Source organism: Protopterus annectens, chromosome 2.part0 (assembly GCF_019279795.1).
Source record: "Protopterus annectens isolate FY-2018-M chromosome 2.part0, PAN1.0, whole genome shotgun sequence".
Taxonomy (NCBI): Eukaryota; Metazoa; Chordata; order Ceratodontiformes; family Protopteridae; genus Protopterus; species Protopterus annectens.
Genome location: NC_056728.1, coordinates 255,223,342 through 255,247,728, shown reverse-complemented (window position 1 = coordinate 255,247,728; position 24,387 = coordinate 255,223,342). Strand labels below are relative to the sequence as shown.

Sequence of the window (24,387 nt, the reverse complement as noted above, 5' to 3'; positions counted from 1 at the left end):
TGTCCTCTGAGAAGGGCTGACACAGAGTGATATCCCAGTGGGAGTGGGTTGAATCAGTATTCAGCTCTGGACCCACTACTGTTTGTACTGGTGATGGACTACATTAGTAAACAGTTCAGAGGGGTGAGATCAACAAAGTTGCTGTATGCAGACAATGTGCTATGCTTTTACTGAACTTTTTGCTATCTTGTTCTTACATGGAGACTGCAGTTATTTCTATTTTTTCTTGGAATTTCATAATGATCTAATAACTGTCATCACTACCAAATGCTTTGTTTAAATCTCTTACTTCTTTATTTATGTCATCCACCACCTCTCAACAAAATTAATATCTCCTGACTTCGTCTTCCCCTAATGCCATATACTCCAGGTATGACAACTTCATTTATCACAATGACAAACTTTGTCTGAATAATTTTCATAATATGGATTGTTTACAGGGATAACAGGGGTACAATTAGCTGGCTGACTCTCATTTGTATGGCATGACTTGAACTGCTGTACCTATTGATGGATATGATGTTTGTTTGGGGTCTATATTAGAACACCGAACGTTCAACATTTCGAGTGTTCTAATATCGAACCCTATTAATCGAAAATTAAAAACATCGAACATACAGAACAGTGAATTTTTTCCTAGGTAAAAAATTTGCTGTTCCAAAACACATACACACAACACAAGCACACCAAACAAACAGCAATCCACACACATACACCTAAACTCTTACACCTAACCCTACACTAAACTATACATATACCACTAATTATCCACTTACTTTAACCCAAACCCTAACCCTAAGGTCTGTCACTATCGCACAGTCACCTCACCCGCACCCTAACTCTAACTCACCTACCCCGCCCTAACCCTCACATCCACACAATCGCACACTTACCTGACTCGTGCCCTAACCCACCCTAACCCTCACGTCCACACAATCGCACACTTACCTGAACCCGACCCGTAACTTTCCACCACAGCGCTGAAAATACCAAAGCAACAGAAATGGACAACCAAATTCTTTCTCTAGGAAAAAATTCAGTTTTCTGTTTCTTCGATATTTTCAGCTGAAAACGGGTCGATAATAGAACACTCAAAATTTTGAACATTCGGTGTTCTAATATAGACTCTTTGTTTGAACCCTTGCTTGGGTGACTTCTAGATGGTTGACAAAGGTAAGTGGTGAGGCTGGGAGTTTGTGTGTTAGTTTGCACATTTTTAAGGTTAGAGTAAGGGTTAGGTAAGGGGATAGCTTAAGTGTGTGTGTGTGTGTGTGTGTGTGTGTGTGTGTGTGTGTGTGTACACGTGTGGGTGTGTTTGTGTGCATGTTCGTATGTTCATGCGAGTTTCTTGTGTAGTGGTAGTGTTAAGGGAAGGGCTTTTTGTTGGTAAGCTGCACGTTAAAGGTTAAGGTTAGCATGCATTACTAAGGTGGGCAGGGGCTCCTTAGTATTATGTGTTAACACTAACCCTCCCCTTGTCCCTACTATGCAACCTACCTGCTAAAGCCCTTCGCATAACACTCACCACATCAGTAGAGTAATTTTTTTTTTATGTATTGTGTGTCATTCATTAAACATGTCATTCATTCATTATATAATCAGAGTGATAGGTCTCCAGTTTTCTAAATTCATTCTCCCCTTTTTTCCCGTAATAACTTTATCACACCTTCACAGATTTCAGATCAGCAAAAAACATCAGTCATCTATTTATTTACAACCATTAAGATAATATGTAACTGTCAGTCATATATTTTTTATGAATTCCATATCCAATCATATCTAAACCAGAAAATGAATCTTGTTTAACTAATCCTATTACCTTCTTTTTAATCACATAATTTAATATTTCTCAGTAAAGATTTCCATATTCTTCACCCTCCACATTTTTAAATGCAGTCCCTTTTTATGCTATACATCTTCCTATAATATTCCTTGATCAGTCTCATAATGACTTTGTTTTATTTTTAATTTTCCACACTCGTCTTGCATCTTTCTTATAATAGTGTTTTTTTGTTCCTTAACCATTTTTACTAGAAAGAGACATAACTTCTTCTTACCTGACTTGTAAGTAACATTTCTTCTTAAATAACATATTTTCTATTTTTTTTTGTGAATTCCTTTTGTAAAGCTGCTGCTCTTTTTTCAAAGCATCCTTCATTATTTCTTTCTAGATCTGCTATCATGTCATTATTAATCTTATTGTAAGTATATATTCAATGTTTTTTTCTTTTCTATCTCTAATTCTTATACATCCATTTATATTTTTCTTTAAAAAGCAACCACCATTCTGTCTAGGAAGAAAACAAGTCCTCGTGCTTATGCACTCTTCCAAAATTAATTTGTTCTCTCAGTCACAAATGTTTTGGTAATTTATTTTCAGTTATTCTTTATATACCTTTTCCTTGCAAATTTAATCTTTATCCCCCCCCCCAGTTATATCCAGATAGACTTAGGATAGGAAAAACCTATAATCCTTGTTCTCCATCATCCTGATTCAAGTCTGCAGACATAGCAAAATAATCTATTTCAGTTTTCAAACACCCTGTTCTATATGTCCATGTCACTGTGTCCTATAATTTCATTTTTTCATATCTTATTACTTTATGTAACCTTTTTACATCCTGCCCCAAGTTTCTTCTGTACATAGACTGCTGTTTAAATCTCCACTTGCTAGCACGTTCATGCTGACTAGCATATTTCTTAACTTCTTCAAATAGCTCTTCTCTTTCTTTCACATTAGTACTATCATAAATACCTGTTAATTCTGTAGGCTTCATTTTCTAATATCTAACAAGATATCTGTACAGGAAGTACAGAACGAATGCAAAAAACAAGCCACTCTGGTGGAATCGCAAAATCAACCGGATGTATAACAGGAGGAAGAAAATCATGCCAGAAATTAGGAGGTGCAGCACCCAGTGGGATAAAAGCACTCTCATCAAACTAAACAAACAACTCAGAGGACTAATAAAGTCTACCAAAGCCATAGGCGCCAGAAGCTGTTGAAGACTGGGGGGGGGGGGGGTGGAGGGTGAGAGGGGCACTTACTGATCTAAAAAAGGCAATTTTTTATAACTATTTACTACCACAACGTAGGTTCACTTGGAGTTCATTTTAAGCTTATCCAATTCCCTTTTGGTGCTTGAATTAACATTTTCTGATTGGTCTTACCTATCCCATGGCTGATAATTGTATATTAGCCCTAGTGACAATAATTGTGACCATACCATAGATAATTTGAGGAGACCCATGCAAGGGATGCAGCATTTAGGAAGTGCCTCTATCCATTAGTGGCATGAGGGGCAATCCTGGAGTACATTTTCTATTAACCATCCTTAGATCCAAGTTGCATTTGAATGTGGAAGGATGAGCTTTGTTTTATTTTAATGGATAGTCTGTTCTGAAACAATGGTAGCCTCTGTGATATGTATCCATCTCTCCGCAACATTCAATTTAGATACCCGAACTGAGCATTTCTGATGCCATTTGACTTGCTGATGTTCAGTAGGTCCATCTGTATTAGGTCAGAGGATGCCTTGTATGCCAGACACGTCACCTCTAAGCACGCTGTAGGATACTGAGTTTAGTAATAAATCTTTGAAGTGGTCCATGCAAGACCTATTGTTTAGGACTTGTATCCTTTTAGTAAGGTATCTCTGAAGGTATTCCAATTGTTGCATGGATCTGGACAGATACATGCCAAAGTGGGCTTTATACAAAATGATTGATCTAATGAGAGCTTTGTAAAGGGGGGGCAACAACATCTCTAGATCTAGTCACAATCAGTTTGTTTATAAGCTGTGCAATATAGAAAGGCTTTCTTATGACTCTGGGCACATGCTGGTTAAAAGTTAGGTCACTGTACACACAAGTTCCCAAATGCCAAACAATTGGGTCAGTTCTCAGAGGGCATTGTCATGATTTTGACACCAGCTATTATTTGGGACAAACCTTCCTTCCATGATGGTTAAGTCATTTGGGGATTCAATAACTACAGTCATCTCAAACTTAGCTGGCCAAAGCCCTTTGGTATTTCCTTTTACTTTTGAGACATATGTGCCAAACACAAAAAGTCTCAGCACCGAACCCTGGGGGACTCCATTGGTGACTGGTCTCTTCCCCTGTTTTGATCTCCTGCATCCTGTGAGTAAGTTGGCAATCCAGCTAGTGATGCAAGTGTTTGCTCCTACAGTACTAATCTTTTGTACTACACCTGAGTAGGGGATTGTGTCAAAAGGCTTGGCCAGGTCAAGGTAATGTTGTATGAACTGTTTTACCTTCATCCATTGCTTTGGTAACGAGTAAAGCTTAAAATTTGCCCATGATTTTGAACCTTTCACACTTTCCTCAGCTGTTTTCAAACACATTTTTAGGGTCATGCATACATGTATGCATTCTTTGATTCACCTTCCTTATTGTATTAAATTATATTCCTTGCATAATACAGCACCAGTTGTTAGAATGTGTTTTAAATTTGCAGTTTTGAACTGTCTTTTAGTAAGCAATGAAACAAAATGTATGAACCAAAAATTACAAAACTACCCATTTCAAAATTTCAACCATAAGAGGCCACTCAAATGTCTGTCATTACAATCCACCGAAAGTGTGTGTGTGTGTGCAGTAGATATATTAAATGCTGGCTTGCCGGGCCTACGCACAACCTTCAACGGAGAACTCGATTCACGCATGTCGTCACACAGGCGACACAAGCCGCTACCCAGCAACCCAGTTAATCCACCGAAAGTAAGTCATCTAAATAATTCCACATTAAAGGAATGTCTAACTAATGAAGAGGTTGGTGCTAGGAAACAACTTTATATTTCATTGTTTCATCTACAAATAAAGTGGCTGTTGCCTTTGAAGAATAAACTGCCTATGTTACACTAGAAAATGATAAGCTAGTAATATTGCAATAGGGAATGGATGGCAAGCTGACAACAGGTTCATAGTTACTAGGTAACTCCTCTAAAGGAGGACATTCACAGGACTGCCTAGTCGGACTTTCCTGGTAATCAAATGTCAATCAATAAATAAATAAATAACCATGGGTATGACAATGTTAATGAAACTGTGAACCACTGCAGTGAGGCTTATTTTTCAGTTAGACTTTGACAGTTCCAGTTGCTGTCCAGTATTTACTCCCAGTTGCATGATGATACATTCTAGGATGCCACTCTGGGTCTCAAGCTGTTGGTCCACCTCACTTCTGACCACCTGACTGACCTCCCAATAAATAACAATAAGCAATAAATAATAATTAATAATAACAGCAAATAATAAACAATAATAACAATAAAATTATTTTAAGGCAAGTTATGTGTGGTACTTTGCCATACAGTGCCACACATCCCTGCATTGCCAGGGTCTATATTAGAACATCGAAGTTTCAAAACTTCGAATGTTCTCATATCGAACCCTATTATGTGAAAGCTAAAAACATCGAACATACAGAACAGTGAATTTTTTCCTACGGAAATAATTTGCTGTTCCAAAACACATACACACAACACAAGCACACCAAACAAACAGCAATCCACACACACATACACCTAACCCTACACTAAACTATACACACACCACTAACTATCCACTTACCTTAACCCAAACCCTAACCCTAAGGTCTGTCACTATCGCACACTTACCTGACCAGCGTCCTAAACCTAACTCACCTACCCTGCCGTAACCCTCACATCCACACAATCACACGCTTACCTGACCCGCGCCCTAACCCTAACTCACCTAACCCACCCTAACCCTCACATCCACACAATCACACACATATCTAACCTGCACCCTAACCCTAACTCACCTAACCCGCCATAACCCTCACGTCCACACAATTGCACACATACCTAACCTGCACCCTAACCCTAACTACTCTAACCCGCACTCAATCGCACACTTACCTGAACCCGACCTGTAACTTTCCACCACAGAGCTGAAAATACCGAAGCAACAGAAACGGACAACCAAATTCTTTCCCTAGGAAAAAAATCGGTTTTCTGTTGCTTCGATATTTTCAACATTCGCGTAATAGGGTTCGATATTATAACAGTTGAAGTTTTGAAACTTCGATGTTCTAATATAGACACGCATTGCCACACTATGCATTACAACTTGACATATGCTTGTTTTCCAAGGGGCCGGAAAAGAAAAATGACAGGTTTGATTATTTCTTTGTTGTTTCACTGTCCATTGTGCAGACATTGGTTACTATCCTTAATTTGTGTAAGTGACCTACACTGTGGTGATGAAAGGGGCACAGCAGTCATATTCCCTGTGTTATCCCCTGTCTTAATATACGAAGTCCACTCATAAAAAAACAGATAAACTATTATTTAAAGCCCTTCTCTGTATACAACATATGCAAATAATGTAATTACTGCAACTCCTTAAATTGTGTAGGAAACAGTAATTCATGTTAAAACAAAAATATTTCTAGGTTGAATGTTGGCTTGTTGAGTATCGTCAATATTTTATTAGTATTTAATGGCAAAGAATGGCCTCTCATATATATATGTGTGTGTGTGTGTGTGTGTGTGTGTGTGTGTGTGTGTGTGTGTGTGTGTGTGTGTGTGTGTGTGTGTGTGTGTGTGATATGTCATAAACAATATAAACTAAAAGCTATGAATGATATAAATCAGAGCTGTACCTTTCATAATTATCACTACTAACTATTGCTCATACTTTTCTGCTTTCAGCCCTCCTATATACATATCCCAAATATTTACTAACATTCAAAAATCCATAATATACAAATTGGATAAATGCTACAACAAACTAGCTAGACTGAAGCCAATGCACCACATTAGATGCATCACTGTACACCCCTACAAAAACTGGAATGTCTACAGCCCCATAATGTATTAACTGTCTCTCAACTAAATGTCACACCTAACATAACTAACAGCCTTGATAAATGTTCCCCAAACATCTATAGAAAACCAACACCCCATGCAAATCTCTTAGATCAAAAAATAAATCTGCTGTGAACTGAAATGTCTAACTCTATGTTGCTTACATAGTAAAATATGGAAGGCAATCTCATTTGTCATATGTATAGAAAGTAAGCATAGAAGACATATCTGCAGTCGCAGAAATAATAAGGACTTCTGAGCTGCCTTCCTTCATAAATACAAAACGGAGTTTACTTCATAACTTACAAAATGGAGTTTCTTACCGTGGACTTCTGAGCTGCCTTCCTTCATAAATACAAACTGGAGCTGCCTTCCGAAGGCAGCTCCGTTTTGTATTTATGAAGGAAGGTAGCTCCCGGCTCCATTTTGTATTTATGAAGGAACCTCCTTCATAAATACAAAACAGAGCTGGCTTCCTTCATAAATACAAAACAGAGTTTCCTTCATAACTTACAAAATGGCGTTTCTTACCGTGGGTGACTGGCAGTAGGCTTAGTAGATCACAGGGACATTGAGTTTCTTACCGTAGTTGACTGGCAGTAGGCTTAGCAGATCAGGAACATTTTCCATGCACTTTTGTTTTAAAATGACGCATGCATCCTCCTTTAAGAAAAACTCCATGGTCTTGCAGCTGTAAAAAGTAGGGGGGGGGCACCCCCTCCCCCTCGCTCTATTGTTCCGGCGGCTATGACCAAAGCCAAATTTGAGGTAAGTTTGGCCTCCCAGGCCAAGGACAACCACAAAGCATTCTTAAGCTATGTCCTCAACCTCAAAGGCAATACACAATTGTGTGCAGAGCTCATTGTAAATGGAGCCACCCATACTGAGCCAGAAGATGTAGCAAACCTACTGGCTGATAAATTCAGCTCCAACTTTAGTCCTCTGTCCCCCTCAACCTTCCCTCAGGAAATATCATCAAATATTACTCCCCCTACTATCACCGGGGAAAAGGTCCTTACTGCTCTCTCTAAGACCAAGAACACTGCATCAATGGGTCCAGACAATATCCCAGGATGCCTTCTAAAAAGCATGAAACATAGCCTATCAGGGCCTCTGGAATTACTATTTAACCGTAGCTTCCAAACAGGCTTCATGCCTCATAAATGGAGAAAGGCAACAGTCATCCCTCTGCACAAAAGTTGGCCATCTACAGACCCTGGAAACTACAGACCTGTAAGGCTCAATAGTCTTATATGTAAAGCCATGGAAAGAATTATCATGGAGATGATCAATAGAGATATAATAAACCTCCAGACACTGAATCCAACCCAGTTTGGTTTTGTGAAGGGCAGATCATGGCTAATCAACCTGATGGACTTTGAGAAGGTCACCAAAGCAATGGATGAGGGCAAAATCATTCACACTGCCTACCTTGACTTGGCCAAGGCATTTGACACAATACCCACTTGGGTGACTGTTGTCACCTGGTGGATAGCCAACTGGCTTACAGACAGAACCCAGGAAGTTAGAATTGAGGAGTCCCCCTCTACAAAGAGGACAGTCACAAATGGTGTCCCACAGGGATCAGTCCTTGGATCTCTGCTTTTTGACATTTACTTCTCAGAAGTCAAGGCCAATGTCAGTGGTCTCTGGCTGACTAAATCTGCAGATGATTGCAAATTAGGAGCTGTCATTGAATCTCACACTATCACAAATGTTCTCCAGGAGGGGCTGACACAGACAAACCACTAGTGTCAGAGTCATGGAATAAAACAATGCCAAGAAATGCATAATAGTATCCTTTGGGAGGTCATCAATCCCTGGTAACTATCATACTGACAACACACTCATTAGAGATGACCCAGTAGTCAGGGACTTAGGGACATACGTAGATAGTAATCTAGCCTTTGATCATCACTTGTCTACAGTGGTAAGGAAATCATTCTATGTTGTGAAACTTATAAACAAAGGTATGGCATCTAAGTCCAAGGAAGTCATTGTTCCACTGTATTTGACATTCATCAGACCTATCATTGAGTACAATGCCCTTTTTGCTATGTACCTAACCAGGCATATCTAATAACTGGAATGTCCACAGTGGTTCCTCACTAAAAGAATACAGGGCATAAGCAATATGTCCTATGCAGACTGCCTCAAGGCCCTATCCCTGAATTCTGTCTCCTACAGGCTTTTGAGGGGAGATCTATGCCTGGCATACAGGGCATTGTTAGACCCCACTCTGATGGACCTCCTGCATATCCACAAAACAAACAGTACCAGAATTACCCGTTCTAAAGACTTAATCCTTGCCTGTGATATAAATAAGACCTGCTGGAGAGATAAGTATGTATCCCAGAGACTACCAAATCTAGAATCTGGAACAGGCTCCCCATTCATGTGAAGCAGAGTTCCTCTGTAATCCAATTCAAGTGCAACTTGGACAATTGGATGGGAAACCGGAACTTCATCCTTTGTTTCTGATGTAAACAGGTAACCTGTAAATGGTTTATCGATCACCCAGGCCCATGCTTACACTTATCAAGGGTATTAGAACTTATTAGAGATTTGGGATGCATGGCTAGGCTTAAAAATGCCCTTGTGGTCATTAGCCTAGTAAACACCTATGGCCCTATGAACATACTATCCCAACTTACCTTGATTATACAAAAATTTTTTTTTTAATTATATATGAAAATAACCCCCATCTTTCATATCCAAGATTCTGTGTCACCCCCCCTCCAATATTTTATTTCAAACTGACTTCTCTCCAGCTCACAAATAAAATATACATCCTGTAATACTCAGACATCCTCCTCTAAATGTAACAACTATTTCAATACTGTTAACTTTCTAACTTCATTTGTTATGCTCTTGGCATTTACAGACAGTATCTGAAAATTATTCTTTACTCTTTCTTTTTAACTTTGGGTGAAACATTTTTGAATGTTCTTTTTTTTTTTATTTAACCCTATGACCAGCAGACACTTTATTTTTATGTTCATGTTCTTTCTCTTTTGACATATTAACAGTAAAAACATCAAATGTGTTTCTTACTTCCCTCATGGCTTCTTGGTCACCCTTGCTAACATAAACAGTTGTAGTTTGTACTTCCTCGTCTTCATTTTTTGTTACATTTCCTGTTGTTCATTACTACTCCCAGGTGGTGCATTCTTTACATCTATAGGTTCATCACTTTCTCTAACATCTACTTGAATATTCTCTTCTTTTTGTCTAAAAATCAAGACAAAAATTACCTGTTTACTTAGCCTACCTTCACCTTGACAGTTTTTTGCATTATGAACAATTTCTCTCCACTGGTTATATCTTACGTTTCTACATGCATTGATTAAAAGTGCAATTCCCCACAAAAAAATGATTTAGGTTGATCTCCATATTTCAAGGTCCCCCTTAAACCATTAACAAAAACAACATTTGGACGATGTATTATATTGTTGTTCTGACCTTCCATTCCATAATCCTCCGTTACCTCCTACATTTCATATACTTTCACAAAGTTTTAGCAAACATACTTTAACATCAGAGTCAACAATCTCATCTGACCAAAACTGTAAAAATTCTTTCTTTTTAACACAGTTGAATATTCTTTTATAACCTATTTGTTTTATGGATATGTGTTTCTTCACATGCAGTCAGAAATCTGTGTTATAATGCCTGTTTCAAAAGTTATGTTAAAACTGTTCCCTTTCAAGGTAAATAATAACCTGTTATCCATAATCCCAAGCCCCAGATTTACAAGCATATTGTCCCATATAGGTTCATAGGTTGTTACTAGGCTAATGACTACTAGAGCCCTTACAAGCCTAGCTGCACACCCCAAACCCGTTTGAATCCTGAGTATCATGGACATCTATATGGGGGAGGGAGGCATGTTAGTTGGGGAGTAACTAAGGGATTTGTGGGGGGTGTTAGTTTGGGCTTCAAAAAGAAAAGGGTTATCCTATGTCCATAAAGGACATGGGGACAGACAGGGGATACATTTATGATTTCTCATTTGAACAGGATCAGAGTTGATCTCTATTTTACATGGATGGGGAGCCTATTCCATAGCATGGGGATCCTTTGGGACACATAACTGTGGAGGTGGTCTCATAGATCCTGACTTCTTGGGTCCTATTTGTGAGCAATTTGGCAATCTAGCAAGTTATGTAGAGATTTATGCCTAGCTCAGGGAGCTTGTCAACAATGATTGAGTGGGATATTGTATTAAATGCCTTGGTTAAGTCAAGATACTCAGTATGTAGTGTTTTACCCTTGTCCATTGCCTTGGCGACCCTCTCAAAGAAGTCTACCATGTTAAGTAGGCACGATCTTCCTTTAGCAAAGCCAAATTAGGATGGGTCCCATGTTTCTAGGTTGCCAATTTCCTTATTTATCATTCCCATGATAATTCATTCCATAGTTTTGCATATTAGGCTTGTTAGACTAATAGATCTATAGTTCTCTTGGTCAGCTGATACGCCACCCTTGTGGAGGGGATTGACTGTTGCAGTGCTCCATTCACTTGGAACATAGCCTGTTTTGAGGCTGTAGTTGAAGAGTGCCTGAAGTGGTCCTGATAGTCATGTTTTAGACTGTTCAGGAGTTCAGGAAAATTCATATTTTAGACTGTTCAGGAGGGAATCAGGGATATTTTTGGGACCCATAGAGGTGGTGTTCTTGGCTTTAGAGTGCTTTCAGCACCTTAAGCACCTGGTATCTGCTAATAGTTGGGGAAAGTATGTTGAAGGGGATTTCACATGGACAAGATGGGGGGTGCATTTGAGCTGAATTCATCAGGTACTTTATAAAGTACCTGTCAAGAATTTTTCCACTTTTACTTAGTCTTGCTGTGGGCCATCTTTTACCAAATCCAGTGACTGTGTCTCAACTGTCAACATTTTTCTTGTCCTACAGAGAACATAATTGTATTTGTTTTACTGCACTAACTTTTCCACATCCAAATGTTTATCTACCCCTTTCAAAACTCATTCAGCCATGCCATCCCATGACAATGCTGCTCCATTTTCAAGTTCTTCTTGTTGCAGTAACTCCACCAAATTACTATTTTCCATTCTTCCTGGTAACAGCTGAGTAATATAAACATTTTGCTGTGAAGCAGCTAAATACTGCTCATTTGTAATATCCAAACAACCATCTAAACAACTGAAATCACATTCCTGAAACTGTTCTCTTGGCTGTCATATTTTCTCCATTTTAATCTCCATTTTTAGCAACTGCAGCAGCAAAGCCATATCTCTGCTTCTCACTCGCTGCCATTGCTCCTTCTTCCCAAGTGCATCACTTCCTCCTAACTTCAAAAAGAGTAGGGGAAGTTCCCTGGTCTTCTGGCCAAATGTTCCCTAGCGCTATAAATACCACCTTGGTTCTCCCCTGAAAAGGAGTGACTTAGCCTATGAGACTAATCTGGTCAACAAAATAATGTGCTGATTGTCTTCTTCAGGCTGACGTTTATCTCATGATGCACTTTGTGTTCCCATAATATGACTAGACTTAGACGGTATAATTTCAGCTGCTTTGCCTTTATTAACAATGTTAAGATTATAAATCAACCATTTCTCAGACTGTCCTTGGAGGGGAACCTGTAGTTGTTTGGGCAGTCTTTCACTGGATACCAGAGCTGCAAAATAAAGATGCTGAAAGGCACTTTAAGCACCAACAGAGTTTGATTTTTACCCCACGGCTGTGTCAACGTGGAGTTGGAATATGCGGGTGTGTGACACTGTGTGTGTGTGTGTGTGTGTGTGTGTGTGTGTGTGTGTGTGTGTGTGTGTGTGTGTGTGTATACTTAGCTCTCAATAACATGACCAGATCCTTCTGTGACCCAATAACCTGTTCTGACAATTACCTTCACTCTAATACCATGACACTTACAGATATGTAGTTTAAGTTTTAGATTGCTTGCAGGGTGGCTGCTGAAAAAAATTCTTTATACAAAACAAAATCAGTATGTAACATTCATATGGGTTCATATATGCAAATATTAAGTACCTGATGCTGAAACAACTCAAACACAACCTCACAATATTTCAGTATGACAGTTAGTATGGTGTGCACATATTTTTATAGTGTCATTTAATATTCCTCTGGGCTTTTTCCTGAAGCCCCCCCCCCCCCCAGCAAAGGCACAGCCCCATCCCTCTCAGCTGTTCCCTATTTTACAAACTGCTCCTGCTCTTGCCTCTTATGCACCCTACCCCTTGTAACTCACAGACTTTTGTAATCAGTGAATATTGCCAGACATTAGAGTTACATACTTATTATATGAAAATTACCCTTTTACACAAACTTCTCATTTAGCATAGAGGGTTAAGGCTTCTGCTTATTGTGTCAAAGGTGCAGAGTTTGAATTTTCTCCCCTTTTACTTTAAGATTTCTTTAAGACTTAAAGTAGTATGTAAGGACTATCCCTTGGGTCTGGTTGTGACCCAGAGTTAACTCTCTGCTAAAGAGCTGTGCATAAGTGTTGAAGGTACAAGGTTTGAAATTGTGTGAAATGACCTTAAGGCATGACATAAATAGTTATCTTTGGTATGTAGTGTTCCACATGCCCTATGTCTTTCATACTGCAAAATATAGTTCTATATTTTAAGTGCCTTTAAGGCATGATATAAAGACAGTATGCCTGCTATTTCCCCCAACTCCACATCTTTCATGTTGTGAAATTTTGTTCTGATTTATTTTAATTGCCTTTAAGGCACAATATAAAGAAAGTATCGCTGGTGTCTACTGTTCACCCAATGTTGCAGGATTTTCTGATTAATCTAGGGGAGTGTGGGGGTATGACTACCCCCCTACATTTACATATTCATACACACACACACACACACACACACACACACACACACACACACACGCAGACACTCTCCCTTCACCAAATTTCACTCGTGGATACACTCTTCCATTTACCGATATTCATATACACACACACACACACACACACACACACACACACACACACACACACACACACACACACACACACACACACACATGTTCACCTTATAAAAGTCATACTTCTACATGCACTCACAAATGCAAGCACATACATATATAAACACACACGCACACACACACCCCTCAACACTACCTGCCTGCTAAACTTCCCAGCAATCAGCTCTAAAATGATTGGGTAAATATGAGATTTTGGCTGTGTTTATTAACATGGGCAGCTGAGGTAACTAATGAAGGCATTTCTGGAGGGAGAGCACATGGCTAATTAGTGTAAGCTATTAGAGTAAGCTATTAGCATTTGTAGTAGGCCAATGGGGCAGCCTACCACAGCGCTGCACGACACACTAGTGTCTGTGAATCAGAATCGGTTACTGTGAGGAGTGCAACAGTCTTCCTCCTTGTTGTATCCTTTCTGAACTTGGCTCAGTGTTTCTCTACCATGTTAGAGTAGCTACAAAGCATTCACTTGGCATATGATGTAGCCAACAATGCCCATGTTTACTCAGCTTCATAATTAATAGCTCGCATAGGCAGGAAAAATGTGGATCAACAGGAAACATCTATTCCCCCACCCATTAAAATGTTGTAGCATAACATTTTGAATGCACTGAATAATCACTGCTTTACATACAGACTACCTTATATTTCATTTTAGAGCACACGTTTTCAACTGTTAATGCGTCATTTCTTCTCTTGCGCTAACTCTTTTCATTGACAAATGTAGTCACACTAGTAAATGTGTTAATACCAAAGACATCTCACTGACTGCAGAGGAAGATAAATTCAGATGGAAACTGTGCTCGGCTAAACTTTACTATGTTTTGTGATCAGGCATTGATAGACAGATACCATGAGGTCAGGGAGCTGTTGTCTATTAAGCATTAGATGACACCATCATTCATGATGGCCCACCTTTCTCTGAACAAAAGTATGCTTATTCAGTTCCTTTGCAGTTTTACATTATGTATATATTTTCTGCTGTGTTTCTTTTTTTTTCTTCAGATACTGAAATTAAATTAGATTATATTGAAAAAGAACTATGCAAATTGGACCGAACCAAAGCACAGGAAGATGGGTTTAGAAATAATGAACTTGAGAATACTTCATCATGACTTGAAAAACTGCTGTGGAATGAATGGCTGGACAACCAGCAACAATTCAACCAACTCTTTAATTACTTGTAGATAAGTCCATAAAAACAGTTGAGCGCTTTTGTTTCTGTATCATAAGTGGAACTTCATCAAAACTGAAATTCTAGATATAATCAGCATTTTTTACCTTACATTAGAGTTGGTATGAATGAATATATATTTTGCCCTACCCAGGCCATTTAAAAGCCAGGGGTTTTCTCTGTCCTTTTTTTTTTATTATTTACTGTGCTTCCACCTTATGAGGCAGCGGTGGTTCAGCAATTAGCGTTGTCACCTCACAGCAAGAGGTCCTCCAGTTCGATTCTCGGCTAGAGTGCCATCTGTGTGGAGTCTACATGTCCTCCCCACAGTTGAGAGGCATTTAAAGACATCCAGGTAGGTGCATGCGTGAATGAATGTGCCTTCTTTGAAGGTTGGGCATTGGGCTGGCACCTCGGCACCGTAAAAATCCACTGCCAATCATTAGTGGACTGGAGTTCTGCTGCGGCGACCCCTAACCAGGAAAAGACAAAAGACATTAGTTTTTACTGTGCTTCTACCTTATGACTGAATTTATTTTCGCCAGTCTGGGCTGTTATTGACTAGCATGGATTATATTGTTGTGTTTTGGATCTGTGTTAAAAAATAATGCATTTATTTAATTTGTTTACTGGGATAGTTTGACTGGACAAAATATTAACACTTTTTGTTGGAGGAATAAGGAGAATTGTTCCATATTTAAAATGGGGGGAGAAAAAATAATTGTACTTGCTTTCCTTCAGTGTACTACATGTATGAAAACAGAAAAATGATATAATTTAGTAAATAATAAACACACAAATACAAATACAGCATGTCAGTCACATTAATAAAAATGTACACATTTTTAAAAAAGAAAGGGTACCATTTTTTAAACACAAGAAGATGATATTTAATGTAAACGTGACTGTAGTTGAGCTTGGAATCATGTCTTTTCTTGAACATTTTAAATGAGATATATACCTGGGAATTTATTCATGAGCCTAGTGTGAGCTGTATGGCCATGTTCCCATGATGTGGTATTTTGTGATTCAGAGAGAGCTGTAATGTGGAAGATCTAATTATTGGTTAATTTGTATGAATCTGAATGGCCCTGGCTACTGCAGTGTCCAGAGATCAGTGCTGATCTACATGCTGTGGTAGTATAGACATTGTCACCCCCCAGTCACTCCCACACAAACAAGTACACAAAATGCAAACACACACACACCACAGTCCCCACGCTGTCCTTTACTTGTCTGCTCTCCTGTGGTACACCCCCACTCACCGATACCCGTTGAAGCTGAAGTACCAATATGGCATGTGTGTAGTAGGCCTGGTGACTAGTCTGTTCCCTGATCACCATAGTAGTTTTTGTGCTGTCATGGCACATTTGTCATTGCCCTGGTGTCTAGTGTTTCCCCCATTCCCCTATCCCCATACTGATGTTGGTGATGTTATGGCACTTGACTGGTGTCTAATAAGTCCCCTCAATCCAAGTGTCATGGTCATATTACATAGTTGAACATTGCCTTTTGGGGGGGAGTTTGGCATAATGGTTAAGGTGTTTACCTTACAGACACAAGCTGCAGGGTTTGAGTCTCACATGAGGCAATTGGCTACAAGAGGAGGTAGCCTAGTACGACTCCTTTATTAACCTATGAACCTAAGCCATGTCGACTACCACAGTGTGGTGGGGCCAGCCATGCTAATGTACACAGTTGAGTTGCTTTTCAAATCTCTTGGCATGTAGATGGCTTACTGGAGACAGTTTCAGTCACTGATTGTTTTTTCTCTGTCTCTTTGACAAGTTTTCAATAGAACTTAAAATGCCTTCCAGCAATTTAGACATCTCAGAAACCTGGCAAAACTCCATATCAAACAGGATAAGCAAACATACTATACCAGCCTACAAGACAAACATAAAAACAACCAAAAACTTTTCTGGTTACTGCTAAATAAACTACTCCTTCCTAGCAAGACCACCACTCCCTCTCCTAAAACAGACAATATTACAGATTCTATCCCCACACAGTTTAATTTCTACTTAATACAAGCAATATTATTTCTCTTTAGACACCAGTACATCTAACCCCCACCCCTGTCCAATCAAAACCACTCACAGCTCTTCAGTTTTAGTCCAGTACCTATCTCACTCGTAATGAAGTTGCTTCTTAAACTGAAAACTGCTTCCATAGCTGTAGACCAACTACCATCAGACTATCTGAAAATGGCCACAGAAGTCATAGCCTTCCCTGTGTCCATACTAATTAATAGGTCCACAGCAGAAAGATATGTCCCATCACTGTGGAAATAAATCCTTCCTCATACCACTGCACAAAGGCAGCACATCTAAAGAGTTTAATAACCACAGACCAATAGCTATTTTCTTCCCCTCTCCAAAATTTTAGAGAAATGCCTCCATATGCAGCTGATGCAATACCTAACCTCAAATAACCTGCTGTCATAAACACAACATGGCTTTAGGCCCCATCGTAGCACCACTTCTGCTCGACTACATTTTACCAGTGTAATAAACCACATAAAAATAATGGTCTGCTTGTGTCCACCATATTCTTAGATTTGTCAAAGGGACCAGCAACTGCTCGTTCAACTCTCAATAGGATTTTCACAACAATCTTTGTTGTGGTTTCTTAGTTACCTGTCTAGAAGGCAACAAGCCATTAAATGGCAACAAACATACTTATCCTTTCAACCAGTTACTGCAGGTGTCCCTCAGGGCTCTATCCTGGGTCCTCTACTATTTAATATATTTATTAATGACCTCCACACCTCCAGTCACCATACTAGTTTAACTCAGTATGCAGATGACTCAACATTAATATGTGCAGCCTCAACAATAAATAAGCTCTAGCACATTGCCCTACAATTTTTCTCCCCTGTAGAAACCTGGCTCAAAGAATCAAATCTCCTAGTCAACCCCCAAGAAGACTAAGTTAATGCTTTTTACTTCATAAACTGTCAAAATCAAAACCAATCTTTTACCATAAAGTCAGCAACAATAATGTCATTGAAACTGCAACTCACAGTAAACTTCTAGGCATTATAATAGATGACAATCTCATATATGACCAGCATATACTGCACAACATTAAATCTATATATCAGAAACCAGTCTCCCTTTATAGGATCAATGGATTCTTTACAGATACTGCAAGAAACACTCTAGCCACCACCTTCTTATTGTCGACTCTTTTATACGCCTCTCCTATCCTAACAAACTTAAACAATACTCAGAAAGAAACTTGCCTCCTGCTACAATATAATAGCTCAATTTGCCACCAATCTTCCTCATAAGACCCACCGTTGTCATAGCTTAAAGCAATTAAACTGGCTTGAACTACACAACTAGCTAACATATTTAAAATTAAGAACAGCACACAAACTCATTCTTCATCTGGAAAAATACCCTACAGTGTGAAACTTATTACTGTCCTACTGTCCAGCAAGGGGCCTCTGTTCTAGTAACAAATTCTTATTACTTACAAACAAGTCAAATAATGGTGCAGGAGACTTGCTCTACTCCCAGTATGTTGCTAAACTCCCCACACAAATAAAACAAACTCAATAGTTTTAAACCACTGCTTAAACAACATCTTAACCAATCCTCGTCCTGCACATACTCATCACAAGTGTGAGACTTTATGTTCACCATATGATATTCTCCAAATACTCTCCTTAAACAGAATGCTCTCAACCTCTCATTGAAATGACAAAACAAAAAATACATAACTGCTGCCTGTACAATCCACTAAGTTGCATGTGGGCTTTCTCTTTAGTAACTTCCACCTCTCTAAAATCTTAGAATGTATAAATGTAACTACTGTTTGCGTATAAATGTAAATAGAAATGCAACTACTCAGTGTTTAACTGGAACTTAGTATAAAGCAATGTAAGCAAATGGAGCTCTTCTTCCTGGGCCTCTGCTGAAAATGATTATTACCCAGTCTGACTTTCCCAGTAAACAAAGTCAAATAAATAAACATAAGTACTGTGTTCTTTATTTGTAGAAATCTGTGACTGCACCTGTAAGTATATCTGTCATGTTTCAAACACAAAGTCAAGACCGACTCTTTTCATTTATTTTTATTCAGCCATCTTGTCCTGATTATACCACGATGGTTGAAGGTGCATCTAAGAAGGAATCCTTGGTTGCTGAAGCAGATGTCGCTGCTCTGTTCCAACAGATTCTTCAGGAAAGAGGACAACAAATGGTTATGTCAGAGCAGGAGTTTAGCACAGAGGTCCATGTTTTGGAAAACTCCAGAAGGAAAAGCTTGGAGAAATCTCCTCAAATAGGTAAGCTACATCTTACCAACATTTAATTAGATTTAAACAGCAGATGCTGGAAATTTTGAGTAGGACTTCCTGAAGAAAAGAGATTAAGCAGGCAGACATTCAAGAAATAGCACATTCTCTGAAAACCTGTGTCACACAGGTTCTTAGTAACAGAAATAAATGTGAGCACATTATTGTGTGGATACCTTTTTACTTCAGTTTTATGTTGTCTGAGCTGAGTGAAGGCATTTTGCACCTGATTCAGGGTTTTGGTTGGGTGTTGTTTACAAGTTAATCACTTCAGACTGGTTCTGTTGAATTGCTAGACCCTGATGTCCAGAGGAAGGATTTAGCACTTATGTGTGAGGAGAATGGGGGAGCAGTATTAAGGATATGTGTATGAAGGTAGGGTCCTTATTAATTTGATGGAACTTTAGCTTGTCGAACTACAAAAGATCGACAGCTAAAGATCGAAATGTCCAAACTGTGAACGATCAGCTAAGCAATTTTTTTTCCCAGGAAAGAATTTGCTTGGCCATTACACAAAACAAAAACCTTTCAACCTGAATTAAGTGGCGGGCTTCACCCCCCACTCCCGATGTGGGGGGCACCCCCTAACTAAATATACTAACTCCGAGATTGCGCCACATCTGGGAAAGGGCAAATTCCCATTAATGGCCAAGCAAATTCTTTCCTTGAGAAAAAATTCACTTAGCTGGCCGTTCGCAGTTTGGCTCTTTCAATCTTTAGTTGTCGATCTTTTATAGTTCGACAAGCTAAAGCTTTGTCAAATTAATAGGGACCCTGAAGGTAGGGGTGCTTGTTTAAGGTTGTTTGCTTTGCTGACATTGATGTGACCTGAGGTTGTTTACATTTGCAAGGTCCAGTGGAGAAGAATGAGTGGTTAATGGTATTTATGGACTCTTGACTGATGATGCTTTCACTTCATTTTGAATGTCCATCAGGTTTAAATCCTCTTTTTTTATATTTTTTCCATATGTTAGACATTTGCATATATCACATGTGCCTCTAATACAAGAGGCTTAAGGAATCACACAGTGTAAACTGTAGCTTCGTTAGATTTTTCTTTTATTTTTTACTGATTCATTTATCTGGGTGACTTTTTTACTCATTGTTTTAATATATTAGACTGTTAGAATAGATTTTCACCTTCATACTCTAGTATTACTCTAGGCCCACTTTATTGCAGGACAAATTATTTAGATCTGTTTTATATATACAGTTATTAACCATACTGATGGCAGAATATGTAAAATTTGGGTTTATTCTAACAATGAAAATAAATCTCATTTGGCTTTGTAGTGTTACTTCTAGAGGCGTTTACATTATTTACACAGTCCCGTTTCTCATGCTTTATCAGTTGTTGTTGTTGTGTCTTTCGGCTTTTCCCGGTTAGGGGTCACCACAGTGAAACTCTGGTCTGCTAATGATTGGCAGTAGATTTTTATGTGCCAAGTTGCTGACCCTGACACACAACCTTCAACGAAGGTACACCCATTCACACATGTCTCCACACAGAAGACGTTCTATCTGAGAATCGAACAGGACGTCTTACTGTGAGGCGACAATGCTACCACAGCACCACCACTGCAGTTCTCAGGCTTTATCAGTAAGTTCACCAATTTCATTCCATGTGTGCTCAGTCTCACACAACCCTTCCAGCAGCCAGGCTTTAGGTCACAGATGCAGACTTCAGGTAGACTTTCATTTTATCTCTGCACAAATCATTCACCTGATCTTCCTTCCAGCATCCAGACTTTAGGATACAGGCCACAGCTGCAGACTTCAGGCAGGTATTCATTCTATGTCTACACAAACCCTTCATCTCCTCTTCCTTCAGGCCACATCCAGAGGCCGTGAATGGAACATCCAACTCCAAAAGTCACTAATCTTCATGCATTTCCTCTGCTGTAACCCACGATGATCCTCCCACTTGAGGAGCATGTTTCCTTATTTCAGAATACAGCCTTTTATACAAGATTCCTAGGCAGTAAGTATTCCATTACTCTATGTAATATAATTAACTACCTCACTAATTATTGTGAGAACATTTGAATGCACAAGTTACAATTTACACTTGTTTAAAGACATACTTCTCATTTCCATAAACAAACTGTCATAACTTCTTCTTCTCAACTTAAAACTATCTGATTTGGACTCGCAACTTAATCAAATATCAATAAATAAAGATCCAGGTTGTAAGACCTAGATAACCTATTAATGTTCATATTAGCCACTCTGGGTTTAGAAGTGACAGTATACAGAATAATTATGGCGTAATAGTGCCATCCTATTGTTTACTCAGCCATTGTAAATGGACATGATCTGTCACAAGCTTAAAGTGTCTACAGAATAGAAGACTCACTTCACAGCCAAGGATTCATTTTTGACATCGGAGTACTTTTTTCCCAGCATTACGTAACTTCAGTTGCCGAGAAGGTACAAATTACCTTGAATCTCCTTGGATAATATTGTTCCCAAAGTTACTTTAGATGTATGAATATATGAAATAAATTCCTTAGTAAGATCAGGAGTCACTGATACTGATTCATCCCATAACAGTCTTTTCAGTTTTTTTAAATGCTGTCTGCTTCAATGGCCCATTGCACTTTTCCTTTTGTGAGATCTGTCAAAGGACAAGTAATAGTTGCAAACTTATGAATACATTTCCTGTACTACCCAGCTAGTCCAATAAAAAAGCCTTAACCTGCTTTTAAGTGGAGGATATAAGCCATTTACTTATAGCCACTATTTTTTTCTAGTTGTGGTTTTCCCACTGGACTTCCTATAAGATACCCCACATGTTTGACTTCCACCATTCCCAACATAATTTTTTAGGATTCACAGTCATGTGTGCCTATATTGTACAATCTAACATAAGTAGCACTTTTGATAAATGAATCTCTCAGTCTGCAACATGGATGACCATGTCCGCTAGGAATGCAGCAGCATATCATGAATCGAGCTGTAAAAAGTGGCTGAAGCTGCACATAAGCCCACTGTCAGTACAATGAAGTAAGCATTACATGATTATAAAAGTTGTTTTCCTTTGGCTGAAGGGGAAGCAGTGTCAACTGTTTGTCAGATCTAATATTAAGAGTTCATAGGTTCATAGATTAGTACTAGGCTAGTTGGCCTTGTGGGCCATTTTAAGCCTAGCCAATTACCCCATGTGAGAATCAAACCCTGCACCTTGTGTGTATAAGGTAAACACCTTAATCATTATACCAACCTCCCACCTCTTGTTCCCTTAGGTACTCTGTCAGCCCATCGGTCCTGTGCATGGGGTAGCTATCAAACTTTGAAATACCAAATACTATTCAGTTTTCCACAGCCATTATAGAATGTGATACTTCCATCAGGTTGAGACTCTCATATTATTTGGATTTCTGCATTCACTTTCTGATTCTTCTATTACTGTTAATTTAATCATCTTAAGAGCATCCTAATTGTTTCTTTTAGTTATTATTGGAGCATGATATGAAGTGGTTATTGGATGCATATCAAAACTTTAATTTACATGTACAGTCCTGTGAAATATAAGTTCTGTCAAGCCTAGCCCGTTTTTTGTCCTTGGGGAATAATATGTAAATTCCCACCAACCTCCTACTACTGCATTTGCATCTTCCATGCCAAATATTTTCATAATTGTCTTCAAAAATCTACCCTATTTTGTTATATTTTCCCTTCTAGACGCCCCCAGATACATCCTCACTGTTGCAAATCAAATTCTAGTCTCCACCTATACATAATATTCTCTGCTGAAGGCTGATTATTTCTCCAGAGTTTTCTTAAGCTCCAGTGAATCAGTTTTAGGTGGAATAGAAATATGTGCCAGCATAATCTTCCTCCCTTGGCAGTAGACCCTTATTACTACAAATCTGCCATTATTATCTATTTTACAAGTCTATCACTACTGGAGCTCCTCTCGCAGTTAATATAAGTACTCCCCTTTTTCTTTATCCCAAATATTCTGCTGAATAACCATCCTGAAATCCTTTCTTTATCAAATTCACATGCTCATTTCTTTACAAATGTGTCTGCTGTAGCATAGCTATTTGTACTCCTCAGTTTTTTAATATAGTTCACTTGTTCTTTTTTGTATATGTCTGTAAGACCATTCACATTTAAAGATATGAAAAGTGTCATTATGATAAGAAGTTATTATTCCCACCTGTTAAGTATAACAATTTTTAAATGTTTAGTTTCAGCTTTTGTGCTACATGCATATATTTATGTTTGGCAGGATGATCTTTTATACAGTTGTTTTTTGGAATATCAATTTTAGCCTATGACACATCTTAGAAATCTTCTTGTTTTAATGAATACCCTCATACAAAAAAAAAAAAACACACCTCCAGAACACCCCCCAAACCTATTAACTTAATACTAACACACAAAACTATGTGCATCTTCAAATAATTAAGTTTAATCTTCCTAACAGGAATACTTGTTCCAGACTGACAGGCATGCTCAGAGACTTGCATTAACCTATAAGGAAAGTTATCCATGCTAAGATGCATGACACAGCCTGTGTTTTTTTTTTTTTTTTGTCTTTTAACCAGGATTCATTTAGTTGCACATCAGGGAGAACTTTTCTTGCCTTTCCAGTATGAATTTCATCTTGGAAGCTGACTGACCTTTCTACTTTGTTTTCCATGGCTTTAACACATTAATGTGGCACATTTACTCTATTTTCTATTTCATGCCATCTTAAAGGGGCTTTGTCAGAAATGTATTTTCAGTGGGGGTATAAATGCTGATACATGGTTGATCGACTTTGCTAAATGTTATAAGTCAGCGATTCTTAGTATAGACTCATTGTTACACCCCTTGTACTTTCAGCAAGTGCTCCTTAATATTGGCATGAACTGCTTTAATCTATTTTATTTATTTAGTTAGTTAGTCAGTTATTGATTACCAGGGAAGTCCAACTGGGTAGGTGCCCATTTTCCAATGAAGCTGGGGAAGAAAGGCTCCAAAGTATTGCAAAAACATTTTAAGAACAATAATTTTACAATCTTCAAAAATAATCCCATAACATCTATATTTTATTAATTTAAAGTTCAGTATAGTGGAACAAGTGTTAC

The 24,387-nt window shown here is 38.6% G+C and overlaps 1 protein-coding gene across 2 annotated transcripts in view; it reads left to right on the top strand.

The window, feature by feature from the left end:
- The window catches only part of MLPH (melanophilin), an 872,816-nt gene that overhangs the window by 483,398 nt on the left and 365,031 nt on the right, over positions 1 to 24,387 (top strand). For both annotated transcript variants that reach the window (XM_044060732.1, XM_044060731.1), the window contains exon 8: positions 19,093 to 19,297. In XM_044060732.1, coding sequence (XP_043916667.1) covers positions 19,093 to 19,297 — 205 coding nt within the window. The remainder of the gene's footprint in view (positions 1 to 19,092; positions 19,298 to 24,387) is intronic.